Source organism: Haliotis asinina, chromosome 10, assembly GCF_037392515.1.
Source record: "Haliotis asinina isolate JCU_RB_2024 chromosome 10, JCU_Hal_asi_v2, whole genome shotgun sequence".
NCBI classification, from domain to species: domain Eukaryota; kingdom Metazoa; phylum Mollusca; class Gastropoda; order Lepetellida; family Haliotidae; genus Haliotis; species Haliotis asinina.
Window position 1 is genome coordinate 1,727,786 of NC_090289.1, and position 17,410 is coordinate 1,745,195.

A 17,410-nucleotide genomic window follows, 5' to 3' on the forward strand; every position below is an offset into this window, starting at 1 on the left:
GTAATGAAGACTTTTCACTGGCTGGTTCATTTGCTGATACCCTGAAAGCTTACTATGTGTGAGATGATCCGTTTGTTTGGCATTTTATAAGTATGGTGAGTAATAAGAAAGTAAGATTTTTTATGGATAACAATTTCTTTTACTGTACATGATGAAGCATTTCAGTATGGATTCATATACCGTTGTCAAGCAAGAGTGCTAACAGTATAAGAATCCATACCAAAACATTGCATCATATATAGAAGAAGTTGTTATCCATAAATAATGTATATAGAAATGTTGGGTTTTGTGAATACATGCTCTCTGCATTTGGGTTTGATCCAATTAAGAAATCCTGAGATGGTGAACTACCGTGTTTTTGGAAATTGTCTTTCATCCAAGTACAAAGCAGAACTTGAAACTGACAATCTGAGTTTGCACTGGTTTCCAGTTCCATCTGATCCAGTCATCCAAGAAAAATGGATCCAACTTTTTGCAACCCACAGATGAAATAACATGTCAAGTGTACAAGTATCACACCTGTACGTTTGTGTAATTACATAATGTGACAGAGACAGAACCAAGGTGGTCAAGCTATAAATCAATGTAGTTTGTGTATGCTGTATAGCCTGATAGGTGTTAAGTTCAAATTGCATGTGGTCAATGATTGAAGTTGTGTATTGCATATTGTCATCAGCAGACAGGCAGACACATAGGTGTCAATAAAACAGTCATTGAGTTTTGTAGGTGACACAGCTGCTTATCACAATCAACATGTTTTTTCTATGTTTCCATAGACATGAATTAAACATGTCAGTTTTTAAGCTGAGCAATTTTTAACAATGAAATTAGTATTTCCCATGCTACACTTGAAAACTTTGTTTGCACATCAGCAGGTATGGGACCAGTGTATTTGTATTACTACAGACTTAAGATGCTTGTAATCACAAGAAACATATCTATTCTCCAACTTTGACCGTTGCAATAATCCTTGCACCCATCACTTGCTGTCCCTTTATCAGTCGCCATCCCCAGTTCAAGCAATGCGAACTTAATCACTGCGCCATGGTCACAGCACAGCTGTTGAAACTACTTTTACTCCAAACGCTGGGGGAAAATTAGTGAATGGTTTTCAACTTTATACGCTGAATTTGCACTTTTGATAATTTGTTACTGTAAGTCTATACCGAAAGGATTCAGAATCAGCAAAGTTAGGTTTTGCGGTGCATGTGACCTTTAAGATTAATTTCTACAATTAAGTCCCCAGCCCATAACACAGAAACATCATGAGATAGGGTCAAACACTCACTGAGCACACTGAACGGAAGTATATATCAAATGTAAAATTTTAATATTCAATTTCTAAAGATTTACGTTTTAAGCCAAGAAATATATATTTGGCAATTCTAAAACTATGAATACATTATTATCAAACAGAGAATGCATTTTCTGTAGTGAGTGATTTTCACAAATATATCCAGGTTCAGATAACAAACTGTCATAAAAAGAATATTCATACTTGTGATACTTGTTTTCCTGTCTTCATATAACACATATTGGAGTCAAACTTTTCATAGCTGAAACATTATGTTTTCTACCTTCTTCAGTCATTAATCCATGATTGCTACATCTAAACCAACAAAATGCAATTCTATACACTTTTACCTTTATAAGGAATAATACAGCTCAGATGACATAGATAGTTTGACATTCCAATAAAAGTCTGACTTACAATATTTCTGCAATTTCTCTATCCATATTTGACTTTCAATATCAATACACGCTGTTTAGAGTTATTAATAAAGTTGGGACATGACTCAGCACTTTGTGCAAACCAGACATATCCAAAGCCACATTGATAAAACACATTTTGTCATCTAGAAGGAACAGAATACTACACCCTTTTCTGATAATTTAAATTGATAGCTGTATATATTCCCAAGCATAGAATTATGATGCTGATTTAGACAAATATTTAGGTGCTGGAGGGAACCCCCAAATATATCTGCATGGTTAAAGATCACATATACTGTAGGGGGTAGAAATACATAAATCATTTATTGACATCATTACAAATGAACACTGTCATTAAAACTACTCATTTCGATATTTTATTATAACAATATTAACATATTTTAGACAACAGTGCACAATTCTCTCCTGCAAACAAAATTTCAACCAGTCAGAGGGGCACGCCTCTGTGACACAATGTGAGGTAGGTCTATGTAGTATTCATGTACACTACCCGGGGTTATATTGTTTATAGGTTGCAAATTGTGACAGTTGTTTTGAAAAATGAAAGCTTTATGTTTTCACAATATACTGCCATTTAATCTTGTTATCTGCTTTGCTTATTTTCTGTGATACAACTTGTTTTCATAGATGATTCTGTCAAAATTGCTTGTCATAATGGTTATAAATCTGTGTCATGCAAAATCCTTTTGGTAATGATTCAAAAAATATTTAACTATGAGTAGGAAGTAGTTTTGATTTTTTTATCTCAAAGAAAACAAATCTAAATAGCACGTTCTATGTTGGAAGCAAGGTTGGGGTCGAATCACCTGATAATACTACAGACTGCCACAAAGCTCTCTTCGCACTTACAAACAACATATTTAGTATGAAATGATGTCCAGTGGAAATCTGTGTATGGTGACACTATCACCTGAGACCTGGGAGCAATTGACTGCAACGCAGTGATTTGGCATGTCATTCAACACTTTGTTGATGTTGAAAAATCAGCAAATTGACAAGCTTCTTAACCATTTTCCATAGAACTGAAAATCCTTCCTCACATGATGTGATTGCAGTTCAGTGCAGAGTTACGTAACCTGTCTGTGTTTTAGCTGGCCAGTGACAGTGAAGCAGAAAACATTTTGGCAACTTATAATCATTTGGTATAAATTAACCACACATATTTTTTAAGAATGAAGTTGATGTTTCGCTAAAGACTTACCCCAAGTCTTTCTTATGTATAATGGTTATAAGAACACAAACAAGAAAAGTTTATTTGTTCTTCACTGATCATGCAGTATAATATTCTGTCTTTATGCATTACAATGTCATTCATTCTGACAACTGAAGCACAAACGTTTTGACTATACCAATGCATAGATATATATATGCCATTTTAAAGTGGTAGACTCTTTGGCAATAATGTCTGATAACATATATTGTTACCAGTTTCATTACATTTCAGAACAGAGATCTCCTCTTACACAGAAGATTTTAAAAAAAGACATCTGTAAAGACTCTCAATCTTGAAGATGTCTGCATGTCACTGAAGTGTCATACATCATGATGATAACTGTGTTCAGATCTAATTTATTTTCATCTAGTGACAGTTCTGATTACACACCAGTAATAAAAAAACATTAAAAATACAAATTGTAATTCATAACACAGGTGTGTGTGTGCAAACAAATTACATCGAGGCATATATTGCCAGGACTGAGGTCATAGCACTAACTGACTAAGCGTAAGTTGGGTCATAGAACTAAGCACAGTGCTTTGACTGGTATTTTGGCACAAGCCTGTGATGCATACACATTGATCGTGTCTTCTGAACTGATACTTCGACTTCAAGAATCCAAACATATCTTCATGCTAATTTCTCAAAGACTATGCATAGTTATTGGCTAGGTCTCTCAATTAATCTTTGGTTAAACCAGTACAAATGCAATGTTCGACATTATTACATGAGGACATCGAATAAATAGACCATGACAGTCTGATAAATAACTTGAATGTAAGATCGACTTATTTCAAATTTCAGTACAACATTAACTTAAGATTCTGCACTTCACAAACATCATAACATCAGCTTCTTCACTTCGTAAACATTATTTCAGCCACTGACGCCAAGTATGCTGTAGTCTAAGTGTACCAAATCCACATTCTCAATATTGCCTTGAAATATACATGTTCCCGGGACAGGGACACAGTTCTACTTTTTTTTCCCGGAACGACAGCCCCCGAACATAGCTAAGATTAAAAAAAAATAACAAAAAACATTATATTACGGTAAATGCACTTACATAAATTGCTTCTGTTGTCGAAAAATCCAAGTTACAGAAGGCCTGATTATACAGTAAGAACGCTCTCGGCGCCTTACTTTTGCACCGTGACAACCTTGACCAACCTTGCGTCAACCTCCTTCAAATAGACTATTTTCTGTACGGCAGATAATATACAACTGCTCATCAGAGCGTATCGTTTTAGATGGATATTTTAACCATAGAAAAGTATTTGCTTCGTTGATATGATGCTCTGGGAGACAGGTGGCTGATGAACTAAATATCAAGTTATATAGTAAAGGCTCAGTGTGATATTTGTATTTGTTTTTGCAACAAAAGAACATTGACGAGCGTGTGCTGCTACGCTGGTGTAAGGTGAGAGCCCACAGGTGCGCTCATGTTCGCCTGCGAATAAAAAATCACAAAATTGCCAGTGCAGCGACACAACTTCTTACAGTCACTGAAAAAAGCTTAACAACACACCAGATTCGGTCAAAGGTGCCTTATACGATCTGGAGAATACAGTGTACTAGGACAGGACTACAAAGCACTAGCAGAGTCACATTCGAGATGTGTCTTACACCATACACTGATTTGTCAACGTAGTGATCGAAATATAAATGTCTCTTTGACAGCCACTACAATAGTTAATGCAGTAAATCGTTACAACCATTAAGCACGTTGCTACCAATAAAGTATCAAATCTTCGCTGTTTAATAGTGCAATATATAACAAATAACTCAGGAAGAATTACCTATTGTATGTTTTTGCGTGTTCTGTTTAGAACTGATTGATGGTGTATCGCGCAGCACAACATGTATTCTTTATCAAATACTATTTATGCAATACTTTCTACAATATATATACAGATAGTTCCAGCATCAATGCTTGAGACAGAAACTAGCGGCATAAGCTCTTATTTAAAGTTTAAAATGATAACATTACAGTTTCCGTTTCCCACACCAGTGCACCCTGCACGCGTATCGTTGTATTTGAGGTATTTCCTGAATTGCCAGCTACGATGTTGTCGTCTATCCGTGTACCGTGTTCTTATGTTCACGTGGTGTGATACCTTCCAACAACTACATCTTATAGTATATCTGCTTTTTTCTAAATGTATGATTTGATCAATGAGTGAGAGGAAAATCACCTCGACAGAGATAAAATTCTCTTTATAGCTCTGAAGTGAAGACGTTAAAAGACATGAGAACATTTTCCGAGTAATATACTTACCATGACTTTTAGCGATCTCCAGAAATTTGGACTCCCCCCATAAAAACAGAACAAGACTTTCAATACAATCAGCACAAATGGAGCACTTGTTATTTGAAGCCATTTTAATCTTTACCAGATAGGAATTAGTTGACAATAACGATGTTGTATTCTAAACCGAAACCACCCGAATTTTGTGTCAAGTGTTGTCTTTACTGATGTTAAGAATTTCTTTTCCCATTTGAAGTCAACTGAAAATATGTTCTTCCATTTAATCTTAGATCTGGAGACTTCTTTTGAAGCAGATAGCATATACTGATAAGACCTTGCTCCCCTAACAGAATATACTAGCGACGACTGGGTTATCATTCAAATGAAAGCAGATTTATCAATTGAGAAATTCCTAAAGTAGCTGTGAATTGGACCCATAATACGATAATGTGTCGCTGAATTTACCTTCAAATCAAATCTGTCTTCAAAATCTGATAATCACAAGTAACCTCCATTAACATTCATGAAATCCGGTATTCTGCTAATCCCCTGTCAAAGCAAGATGATTTAAACTCTGGTTTATCGACAACAAACATATTACTATTATTCAACACTCGTTCCGTAATAAAATCTTCAAACGATTGTGGAGAAACTGTATTAGGAAATATCCGAAGAGCTATATAAAATGGTGTTGTTGCCACTAAGACATTTGCAGTGATTAGCAATGATAACGTCATGCTATCTGTTGTCAGCAAAGTTTTCATATCTACAAACTAATCAGGACCCGTGAAGGTCCGGAGTAGAATAGGCCTTCAGCAACCCATGCTTGCCATAAAAGGCGAATCTGCTTGTCGTAAGAGGCGACTAACGGAATCGGGTGGTCAGGCTCGCTGACTTGGTTGACACATGTCATCGGTTCCTATTTGCGTAGATTGGTGCTCTTGTTGTTGATCACTGGATTGTCTGGTCCAGACTCGATTATTTACAGACCGCCGCCATATATCTGGAATATTGCTGAGTGTGGCGTAAAACTAGACTCACTCACTTACCCCGAACAAAAGTATTGCCTGTTCTACTTCTTATTCTCTCATGGGGATCCTGCTACCCAGGGCAAGAACTCCTATATGTACCAGGGATTCCTGAAATATAAAGTTAACGTAATGACTATAGGCTAAGAGAGAGTTGTTGTCTACATTGTCGCAGGTACGAATTTCGGATACGCCCTAATCTGTGTCTTGGTTTGTCGGTATGACACACTGCCAGATTTCACCATCTGAAACGATAAACGTGTCTGACAAGCACTTCTTGGGGGCCCCTGAAGGTCCGCTTTAGATGTGTTCTATAGCAACCAACGCCTGTCGTAAGAGGCGACTAAGGGGGTCGAGTGGTCGTTTCGATAATTTGTCTGATACACTGATACATGTCATATCATATTCGAATAACGAAGATCAATTCCCACAATGCCCCAATCACAGGATAGTCCAGACTCGATTATATAGAGGCCGCTATCACATAGCTGGAATAGTGTTTTGTGCAGCGCTAAACTACAAATGATAGCGTCTCTCATGGCCTTCGTCCCACAGATAGATAAACATCATCATTTATTTCTCAACACCACCCATGGTGGTACATGAGACACAGTGGCATATATTATACAGTAAAACATCAAGATGACAGAAAATACATGGATATAAATTATAAGTCATATGTAAAACCTCAAATAGGACATGGATACATGGATAAGTCAAACAAATCCGATATATATATAATTAACATACCAATAAACCAGACATGGAAACAAGTAACGGATGGAAGTTTTGTTTTGGTGTTTCTTTGGTTTTGTTTTGGAATGTGAGAATCATGCCCTAAGTATTAATTTAAGGTATCTGGAAAGGTTACGTAGGATGCTTGTCTCTTTCGACTGAAGAAGAATAGCCAGTTTAGATAACTTTGGGAATTGGCAGAATCTTTAGGAAACATACATATATCACTCCTGGGTGAAGGTTTCGCTCCTGAAAAGGTAATGGAGTAGGTTTTCAAACCCCCAAACTTCTGAGCCATATGTTAAGACTGGAACAGCCAGAGTGTCAAAAGCTGTTAAAAACAGTCAAGCGGTAAGTTGACATTTCGAGACTTCCTGAGGAGAGCATGCATTGCTTTTTGTGCTTTTTCGCATAGAGATTTTATTGCATATATAAATCGTCTATTTCTGTGCATGTTAATTCCAAGATAAGTATAGGAATCTCTAAAAATATCTAACGTAAAAGAAGCCAAGTGTTGATGATATAGAAGGACCACCCCCAAATATGACAACATTAGTTTTCGCAATATTAACGTTTAACTTCATCATAACACAGTACTCGTTAACAGCATTTACGGACTTCTGTAAGACGTCTGGTGTAACATCAAATATAACAGTGTCATCAGCAGAAAGTAATACAATGAACTGAATCCACATGATAAGCAAGGACTCATCTGGATCCCGCATGCCAACGTTAACACCCTCACATCCCTTACAGTATATATTAGATTCATGGATCGGGAGAGGCAGGGGCCAGGGGCCATTCTGCACATTAGAATAAGAAATGGCCCATTAACATTTTGAAGTTTACTATTTAAACATGGGCCATGGCCCATGGCCCATTCTAAATTTGGAAAATGGCTAATAATCCTGACAATGGCCTATTGTTGAAGTTTTCTGTCCCAATCCCTGGAGATTCTATGTCATTCAGGAATAGGGAGAAAGGTAAAGGCGAGAGGTTCTCTCCTTGTTGGATATATGAAGGAAACACTGAACTGAGTGGCGCCATCTGTGTCAGGAGACAGGGCTCATGCCTACGTAAGTTACACAAGCTCCAAGTGAACTACAAGAGTCAGTACGTATATGTTCCAGCTGTCGGCTGTTGTGAAAACTGCACATCTCCAAAATGAAATAGTATACACCCTCCATGATTCATGGTGGTTACCTATATCACATCTAGAGGGGCGTTTTGGGGCATGAGCGTGGCAATGTAATGGGAGTCCCAAGTGAAACAGTATGAAGCATGCATTCTAAGCGCGCTTCTCTCTGACCCATTGCAGTTAGTCGTAATTTCAGGTCATACGTCTTTCTTGCTGAAAGCTCTATTATATTTCGTCAGAAGTTGATAAATTAACGTTTCGTTGTCATATCTTGTACGTACGCTCAGACCAACGCACCAAGACAAATATGCTAAACATAAAACATCCGGTACATTAACAAAACGACCCACGTGCTGCCAGACGTATTTTATCGTTTTTCTCAGTATAAAATAAGCTTTAATGAAAGTAGTATTACATACATCCAGGGCAGGTAACTCTAATTAAGTAAAGCTTTCCACTGCGGATGTCGCTGTGTGGACATCACCGAGTCTGTGGGAGAAGTATTCACGTGAACAGCACACACGAGACACATGCCCTGAGTAAACAAAGGACGAGTAAAGGACACCGAAAGCCGTCAGAATTATCTCTCTTCCAAGCAGTTTGTTTTTATATTGTAGCGGGCAAAATCTAATTCCACAGCAACAGTCAGTCTTTGCTGTTTCAAGAACTGATATTGGACCAAGACGGGAGTGCAGTTGTCTTCTGTTATAATATAACTGAATTATTCTCGTTTGAGACTATAAAGTTTTTAATTAGGAACCTACTACATGACTTCAAACACAGGAGACTGGATTGGAAATCCATATTTCATATCACAGACATCTGTACAAACATGATAAACATGATCAGCAATTAATTGTCATGCAGCAGCATGTAGTAGGGTATCTTGAATTGAAACTTCACACCTTTTCTAAATAGTTAAATCTGTTGATACTCTACCAGCAGTCTTGTATGTCTCGTGTCAAGTCAACACATATCCCTTCAGTAGAAGGGAATTCTATAACAAACAGAATGTCCAAGAAAAATGTGAGAAGAGTGTTACATTTGTGTCGCACTTCTTCAGAAACTCTCAGCAGTGAGGAAATAAACTTACAAAGTGAAGAACTACAGAACATACTTGACAGTTCAAACATTGACCTAAATCATCCGCGAAATAAGGGTTCTGTTCCCTTGTGTGAAGCATGTCGCTCCGGGAATGAGTGGGCTGTTGATATTTTGCTACTGAGTGGTGCTGATGTCAATGTTCGTGATAAAAATAAGTGTACACCAGTGTATATTGCAGCCTCCCATGGACATAAAGCCATCCTTCAGAAACTTCTTGACAGAAAGGCTGATGTCAATGTGAAAAACTTGCAAGGTTATCTCCCCTTATTGTCAGCAGTTGAGAATAACCACAAAGACACAGCGCAGATGCTTGTTGACGCCGGTGCTGATGTCAACATCCTCCGTCCAAACACATTTGGCATCTCAATGTCACTAATGACCTTTGTCCTTTTTGCCAAGAGTGATATTCCATTTGCTGAACAGCTTTTAGAGGCCGGAGTTTGTCCCCATTCCTTTGAAAAGCCTTTGAACTTTATTCTCCTTGAATATGGCGATGATTGTCGGGATTTTATTAAGAAGCTAGTTTATGCTGGATTTGACTTCTACTGTGATGGATGGATTAAGATGGCACAACACAAAATTGTTGCTGAACTTGCTGAAGTGAGTGACAATGAGAAAGATATGATCAAGTTTCTGGAATATCAGTATTGCAATCCTAGAAGTTTACAAAGACTGTGTCGCACAGTGGTTCGCAGTTCTCTGGCAATGTCTCACAAGAAATGCCACATCCGTGTGAAGGTGCAGCAGCTGCCGTTGCCGACTGAGGTGAAAAAGTTTCTGTTACTACAATATCTCTGATGAACTGTTGTAAATAAAATATTCTGCAACATATCTGTGATTTCTGGGTGAATGGTAAGAATAAATATAGTGTTTTCTAAATTCTATTGCTTTGTTGTGATGTTGTGCTGAAGGACCCAGATGACCCTGTTGCCTTTGGTATTTGAGAGGCAGGAATCCTTTGTGAGTTCACAAAGTCCCCGTATGCCTGCTTATGTTTCTTGGTTTGTTATCACCAATCTGTGCTCTCAGGTTTCATCAAAGTGATAATTATTTGAGACTGGCATGACTCTGATTTTTTCTTCCTAAACTGACTGACTTGTTTATGATAATAAATAATTTTAATGATAAGATCTTATTGTAATATTATGCCTGTTAGCAAGCAGGATCATCGAAATTGGTATATTACCTTGGTATGTGGTACCTTGTTTTTCCAAAAAGAAACCCATATCTGTAACCAGTGTGAAAAATTATCCAAAACTATTTCATTCTTTGCTGTTTTGTGACGTACCGGACGTGTTCAATTCATTCATGATTGAAAATTCAATCAATCAAGAATATTGAACATGCTCACACCAGTGCCAATGAAAGAAGTTAATCAAGAATATTGTTGGACAGGTTCAGGGTTAGACAAGGATCTCTGCAGCCAGTTGCCCCATGTCAGTAGGAGACTGAAGTGGTGACTCAACCCCTTATAAACAACAACTGGTAAGAGGCAAGTAACAGGATCAGGTGATCAGACTCTTTGGTAGAGATGTATGTCCTTGTGTCTGAAATGCTTAGATCAAAGCCAGTCAAGTCAGTCAGTGGATTGTCTGGTACAGACTAGGTTATTTAGTGACTACCATGGTTAATAATACACAGAATGGACTGGTTTAGGTGAAGTGGGTTGATCTAATTAAAGTTGAGTTTTTGTCCCCCAACCACAGCGTGGAATGGGGGACTATGTATTCAGCAGCGTCTGTCTCGTTTGTTAAAGCGATATTTCATGAATTGTTGGACCCAATGTGTCCAAATTTGTTGACAGCCTATATTAGGGGATTACACAGACACCAGTTGATTTGGGTGGTCTTGACCTTATTTTCAATATGACCATGACACTTTGTCCACTTTATGAACTTTGTTCCATACAACATTGCAACTAATGTCCTCAATTCTGTCGACAGCCTACATTGGGTGAGTCATTTCATGCATCTTGTGTGTGAGCAAAAAGTTAAAAGTAGTTACCGATTGTATCACAAAGATGAAACTAAAAATGAAGCAAGTCTCCGTTTCATTATGTCATTTTTTTATAACTATGAACTTTTTCAGTAAAATATGATGTTCATTTCTGAGACTAGTTGTTAGTCTGACCACAGTGTTCCAGTTTCATCCCAGTGAAACAAATCGGTAACTGTCATGGCATAGCTATCCAGGTCAGCAGCTGATCCACTAAATTGTCACCTATGACGAGCAGCAGATTTCTTCAGACTCAAAGTTTGGGATGTATAGAGGGGAAAGTGAACTACATGTATTTTGGAGACTAATGTAAGTTTTCAAGCAGTATGCTGCAGTGTCGTTATGAAAAACCCTCTAAAAAATGTCAATCTGACCAGTCAGTGTTTTGAAACTATCACACCAATGAAGATCAGGTTAGAATTGGTCTACAGTAACCCATGACATCATAACAGGCAACTATCAGGATTGAATGGTCAGACTCCATGACTTTGTTGACAAGTATCACAATTATGTAAATCGATATGTTGCTTGTTAACACAAGTCATTGTATCCCAACTGCATAATGTCGATGCTCATGCTGTTGATCACAGGATAGTCTGGTCTAGAATCAGTTATCTATACATCTGCCATTTCACTGGAATACTGCTGAGTGTGGCATTAAACAGCAGACTATGAAAATTATCCTCATATTGATAAGTACCATGTTTTGGATGGTGTCCTTTGATCAAATCCCTGAGGTTCTCCGCTCTGGTTTGATGTTCCCAGTTATTCTACAGCACTTATTTGAACTTATGTCCTACAAAATGCCTAAAAGTTTTCCCAAATCAACATTAGTATGCAAGGATTTAAATTTCTATGGTAAACAAGTTTCTTTTTTTTTTCCCCAATTGATACTCTAAGAGGCAACATGACACTACATAATTAAAATGTACCCATTTTTTAATTTTCTTTCTCTTGCAGAAGAAACAAATATTCTATAAGTAATAGCATTATTCATACCTACAAGTTTTCATGCACAATCTTTGGTCCTCATATGAAGATAATAGTGTCCACAAATCTGGAGGCACATGGATGATGAACTGACAGGTGGATCCCGCTTCATGGTATTTCATGGCAAGAGCTGAATGTACTCATAAACCCCATACTACTGGCAATACAAAACAACGAATATTCTCATATAAATTAAGTCTTTATTTCTTTTACACTTTTTCATAAGAGTTGCATCTTGGTTGATGAAAAGTTCAACAAAAACATTAAGATGCCTGAGCCACTTTCACACTGGTCTTTGGAATGACACATTCGTCATACACCATATTTACCATGATAAGAACACGTTGCCTCTAGCCACCACCATGTATTCTTAGTCAGGTAAATATGGTACCACAATGGCACACAGTAACAGTTTGTGATAAAATGCCTTCAGTTCACTGAATCATGAATGTATGTACATCTCCGTCAATGTTGCTATGAGTCGTGAGGTCGTCTAGGCACGGGTGTATTTTCCCCAGATGTGGAGCATAAAAACGGAGGCGATGAAGAGCAGACTCATGACTAGGACAGGGACGGGACCACTGCAACAACGAACAAAAAATCATAATCACAACTGGCTTGATAGACCAGACTCATTTCCGAGGATTGGGCTTACAAAGAATAATACTTTCTGCTTTAAAACAAACATTCTGTGGTTGACTATTATGGTGTTGTGTTTATCTGACACCTTTAAACACTTTACCTATAAACTGTATATTTATAATACTTATCCCATCTCTTACATTTGTGATTGAAGTTTTCTGCATGTTTTTAGTAACGGTATTACATAGAGATCTACAATTCTAATGGCCTCACAAGCAGGAATATACCATCAATCATGGTATGCACACAAAGCTACTTTCACTTGACTGGCTCATGACCCTGACAATCTTAGCACAGCAGTAGAAGTAAGTATCCATTGTGACCCTAGTCACAACCTGATATCAGTCTTATACCTGATTGCCCTCTTCATATGAAATCATGTCAAAGCATAATAAAAAAAATAGTCCCAATGAATTATACTGTTAAGGAAAACGAAACAGTTTTCAGGAAGGATAATGTCTTTATGTTAAGAAATTATGAACCCGTGACTGAGGATGTGTTCAGATATCTCCCAATACTTACACCTTGATTCCAGGAGAGTCTTCTGTGTAGAATCTCCACATACCCGCACTGCTGCCAGCTGCCTTTCGGGGGGCACTAGATGTTGTGGTGCTTTTCCTGGATCAGAGAGATCGTACAGTAAACAATGGGGAAGCTGACGGGGAATCATGAACATGTTAAATAGATGGTGATTTCATCAAATGTAAATAAGAAATTCACAAAATGAATTGTTATTGTCAATCTCAAGATGAAAAGAAAACAAGGTTACCTCTGTCTGACAGCAGATCCCCCTCCAGATCTTGGGGACACTGATTTTGATGGAGCCCGGCCCCCGACATTGGTTGAACTTGCTGATGGCTGGAAACAAATCAATCAAGATAAAGAAAACGACAAAAAAATAATGTAAAAAATAAACATATTGATCAGACAAATAACAAAGTCAAAGATCTTTGTCATGTTACGTTTTAAAAGTTAACAGAAAATTGATAAGTGAAAACACACTTGAGAAAAGAAAAATCCCAAAACATTGTAATCTTCGATATACAGACGTCAAATAGAAAACACAAAAGCGATTATAAGTAGCTCATCATGTACATGTAATGTATATAGTAACACCGGTAGTATACCGCATAATTATTATTGTAAACTTCACATGTGACATATTGTACAATCGAAAACATTCAAAATTAAATTTCCGGAAATGTTAGTGCAGCTAAACTGCTCTTTCGGTATATATTAAGACTTTAAAAATGAATCCGATAGGTTACTAAATTCAAATAGAGGAAACATATTTCCAATTCTGTTTTCTACACATTGAAGTCCCGTATTTTCGGAATGAGTACAGAAATATATAACGGAAAATATCAACAAAATATTAATCATAATATTTATGTTTCAAATGTAACAATCCAGATTAGTCTTGCATTATTTTCGGCGAAATATCACAGCTGTACTTACGAGTGCCATGTTGTTTGAGTGAAAGGCTGTGCTGACGTTGACCAAACCTGGTGGCGTCCTCTATATATAAGGGAGGTAAGCGACAGGTGCCCCTTTAAATACTCCAAGTAGCTAGCCACTAGAAATTTATTACGCCCTCGAGCATTTCCTGGTCAGTTTCTTATAATGCCTTCACGTGTCAATGTTCGGCTCATTTTTTAATCCGAATTATGTATCAAGTTCTGAGATAACGTTGTTAAAATACCTCTGTGTCTAAGTTGGTCTCTCATAGTAGTCCGTTAAAAACAATGAAAAAATGTAATCCAATCTAGTATTATTTAAACTACTTTGAGTCTCTACAAAATTCGAAAAGCTGTACTTCTATTTCCCACTTCACAACTGTGAAATAAGTACCAAACAGACAGATTTTTTCATTTGGATAAGTGGCCCAGAGAGGCAGGTGCTCTCTATACAATAACTCAACATTTTCTGTGCGAAGTAGCACATGGAATTTATGTCAAGAGGGCTGGTTGTAGAAAAAAATAAAGCAGATACTTTCTCTTATTTCTAAATATTTATGGCATATAGGTAATACACGGAACTCATCTTTTGGAGTTGGAGTACACAATGGACACTTGATGTCCATTACGGTTACTGTTTGTGGGAAATCGTGTCGCTTGAACTTGGAAGTTGTGAGCGTTGAAAATTTTGAAATATGTATCAAACATTATTTTAATTCCATCTTCTGCTTATTGTTCTCTTGCTGTACTTTGTCTTTTTATTTTGTGGATATCGCATGTAAATACATGTTCTCACCTCTTCTATCATTCAAACAAAACACATGATTTATGTTGTCGGATCAACGATAAACAAAACAAACTGATTAAAGACCTCCATTACGTCATAATGATAGACATGTGCCATGGGGTTTTTAACCCCCGCGGGGTGGGCGTTCTTTCACCCGTTTAATTATGCGAGGACATCATAAACTAAACAATAAACAGTATTAGGAAGAAGGGTCGTTTATACAGGCTGCGACGTATCTCCTCCCTGAGGGCAGTTTTAATTTCCAGCAGGGTCTTTGAAAACGAAATGAAAACGTATCACGATGAAAGATTCAGTGACAGTTATTAGGATTAAATAAGGCATCACACGTCTACACTGAAGTGTGCAGGCAGCAGGAAAGACCTTGCTCTTTTCGCCAATGGGCGACAATTAGTCTTAGCAACATTTGCCTATGATATTCGCACAGGGGCGTCCCAAACCATATGGTTGATTTTCCAGCGTATGAATCAGGTCTTCTTCTATTACAGATCACAACAGCATGTGATTACACAATGCCATTTAGAAAGTGGTCAAATGTAACATGTTATATTTGGGATTACAGGGGGTTTTTTTTAGAAACGTACCGATTCTAGCCTATCTGGTGTTGAGTCCCATTCGGGAATTCAAACCCACACCTTCAGAATCAAACACCTAATTGCCAGCACACAAAGTTATTCAACCAACCCGCTCAGCCACCGCAACTTCTTTAGTGGAGTAAGACAATAACATGGAGATATTCCTCGTGATAATGGCGGATGCAGTAATTACCAGTGCCACAGTTCTCTACCTATGCGTTCTTTTATAAAGCACTAAGGTTATCGTAAGTCATTAAGAATCGTAAGAATCGGAGTTAAAGTTAACGCTACTAAAAGGTTGCCTCCTGAAAGAAGCCCGAGACCTCTTAATCTTATACCTCTCGGGAGAAGGTACAGGCTGTGAGTGAAAGATCTAACTCACTATATAGGTCACGGTGTGTGCAGGAAGTAAATGAAAAGATATATGGAGTGCAGTTAGTTTCCTACATAAGCCAATATAGCTGAAACTAACCCACAGTTTCATGAGATACACACACCAGTAGATTTCAGGCTATTCGGGTGTATATTTCCCAATCGTATGCCAATGTGGTACACCCGTTTGTCACTGAACCGCCGTTGTCTGCATGGAAACTATGGCAACAGATAATATTTTTCTCCAAAAACTTGCTTTGCGAACGTGCAGGTACAGTAATTGAGGGATGCTGGCGTCGGAACAGTTACGAGTTCACTGATGCAATATATTTTACGACTGATTTATTCACTTACTGTACTATACGCAAAGGAATGAAAATATATCAATAATATTCTAATTTGGATTAGGCAGACAAGTGGTTGATGTATTGAGTAACGACCCACGCTATCAGGACAGGCTGGCAGTAAACCATGTCTCGATGTCTGACCACCCGGCAGCACAGTATAGGCGTCTATACATCTAATAGAGTTGTTGTTTTTGTATACTGACACGTCACATCCTGGCAGGATAAAGCAGTTGTCATCCAGCGTCTCTGATATCATGTTACAACGTGTGTAACCAGTGGAGCAAATAAAGATCATTCATTCCGAAACGTCGCAACAATGTAGAATAAGTGATTGACTGAGCTTAGTTTTATGCCACACTTAGCAATATTCCAGCTATATAATGGCGGCCGGTTAATAATCAAGCCAGATCCAGATAATCCAGTGATCAATAACTTGAGCACAGATCTACCAACTTGAATACTATGGCATGTGTCAGCAGAGTCAGCGAGCCTGACCACCTAATCCTGATAATCGCCTCTTACGACAAGCATGAGTTACTGTCTTACTGAAGATCAATTCCAACCCGTACATCTTCACGGGACTCAAAGTAGAAAAAAAAGACGCTGTCATACATTAGAGTATATTGTCTATTACTGTTGCTCTCCAAGTTCTAAAACTGCCAATTGAACGTAACGTATGATTAACGTTTCTGTTTCCGCGCGTCCACGTTGCCGAACATACTATATAGGAGTTTCTAAATTTTGTCAGGTTTAATTGATACAAACTGTAGATGCTTAACGTACAATAAGACACCCATCATGGCGTATGGTGATCAGGTGGATTTTGTGTTGACACTGAAATATCTACAAATATCACACTGGAACACTTTCTTCTTTGATTTTGTCACCTAAGTCGGAAATAGGTTTAATGAATGCCGCACGTGTATACCCTGGAGATATCGAGGATGTACACGAACCCTCTCAGTTCAGGAGTCCAGGGTATGGGAAGTCCCCGGCGAACGAAGCGGTGGTAAAATATAACACT

General features: G+C 37.8%; 3 protein-coding genes across 4 annotated transcripts in view; 1 reads left to right on the forward strand and 2 right to left on the reverse strand.

Annotated features, from left to right (window-relative positions):
- LOC137297678 (glycerol-3-phosphate dehydrogenase, mitochondrial-like) overlaps positions 1 to 4,147 on the reverse strand; it is a 51,759-nt gene extending 47,612 nt beyond the window's left edge. The window contains exon 1 of one of the 2 annotated variants that reach the window (XM_067829594.1): positions 4,017 to 4,147. The gene's annotated coding sequence lies outside the window, so the exon portion shown is untranslated. The remainder of the gene's footprint in view (positions 1 to 4,016) is intronic. The other variant, XM_067829593.1, reaches the window with a different exon arrangement.
- A 4,406-nt stretch (positions 4,148 to 8,553) lies between these two features.
- LOC137298006 (uncharacterized) lies at positions 8,554 to 10,082 on the forward strand. The gene has a single exon (XM_067830026.1). It carries the CDS (start codon positions 9,051 to 9,053, stop codon positions 9,999 to 10,001), a length of 951 nt encoding a protein of 316 aa, XP_067686127.1. The 5' UTR covers positions 8,554 to 9,050; the 3' UTR covers positions 10,002 to 10,082.
- Positions 10,083 to 12,374: 2,292 nt separating this feature from the next.
- LOC137298952 (protein transport protein Sec61 subunit beta-like) lies at positions 12,375 to 14,368 on the reverse strand. Its single transcript, XM_067831346.1, has 4 exons — positions 14,289 to 14,368; positions 13,600 to 13,688; positions 13,353 to 13,448; positions 12,375 to 12,769 (listed from the first exon to the last, which is right to left on the reverse strand). The coding sequence occupies exons 1-4, from the start codon at positions 14,295 to 14,297 to the stop codon at positions 12,682 to 12,684; spliced, it is 282 nt and encodes a 93-aa protein (XP_067687447.1). The 5' UTR covers positions 14,298 to 14,368; the 3' UTR covers positions 12,375 to 12,681.
- Between the last annotated feature and the right edge of the window lie 3,042 nt (positions 14,369 to 17,410).

Bases quoted from the DNA above. Each gene is read 5' to 3' on its own strand.
- LOC137298006 (XM_067830026.1), top strand. From the start codon at position 9,051: ATGTCTCGTGTCAAGTCAACACATATCCCTTCAGTAGAAGGGAATTCT.
- LOC137298952 (XM_067831346.1), bottom strand. The intron at 13,449-13,599 runs GTAACCTTGTTT...TCTCTGATCCAG, and splicing joins GGATCTGCTGTCAGACAGAG to GAAAAGCACCACAACATCTA. The intron at 12,770-13,352 runs GTAAGTATTGGG...TCGTTGTTGCAG, and splicing joins GACTCTCCTGGAATCAAGGT to TGGTCCCGTCCCTGTCCTAG.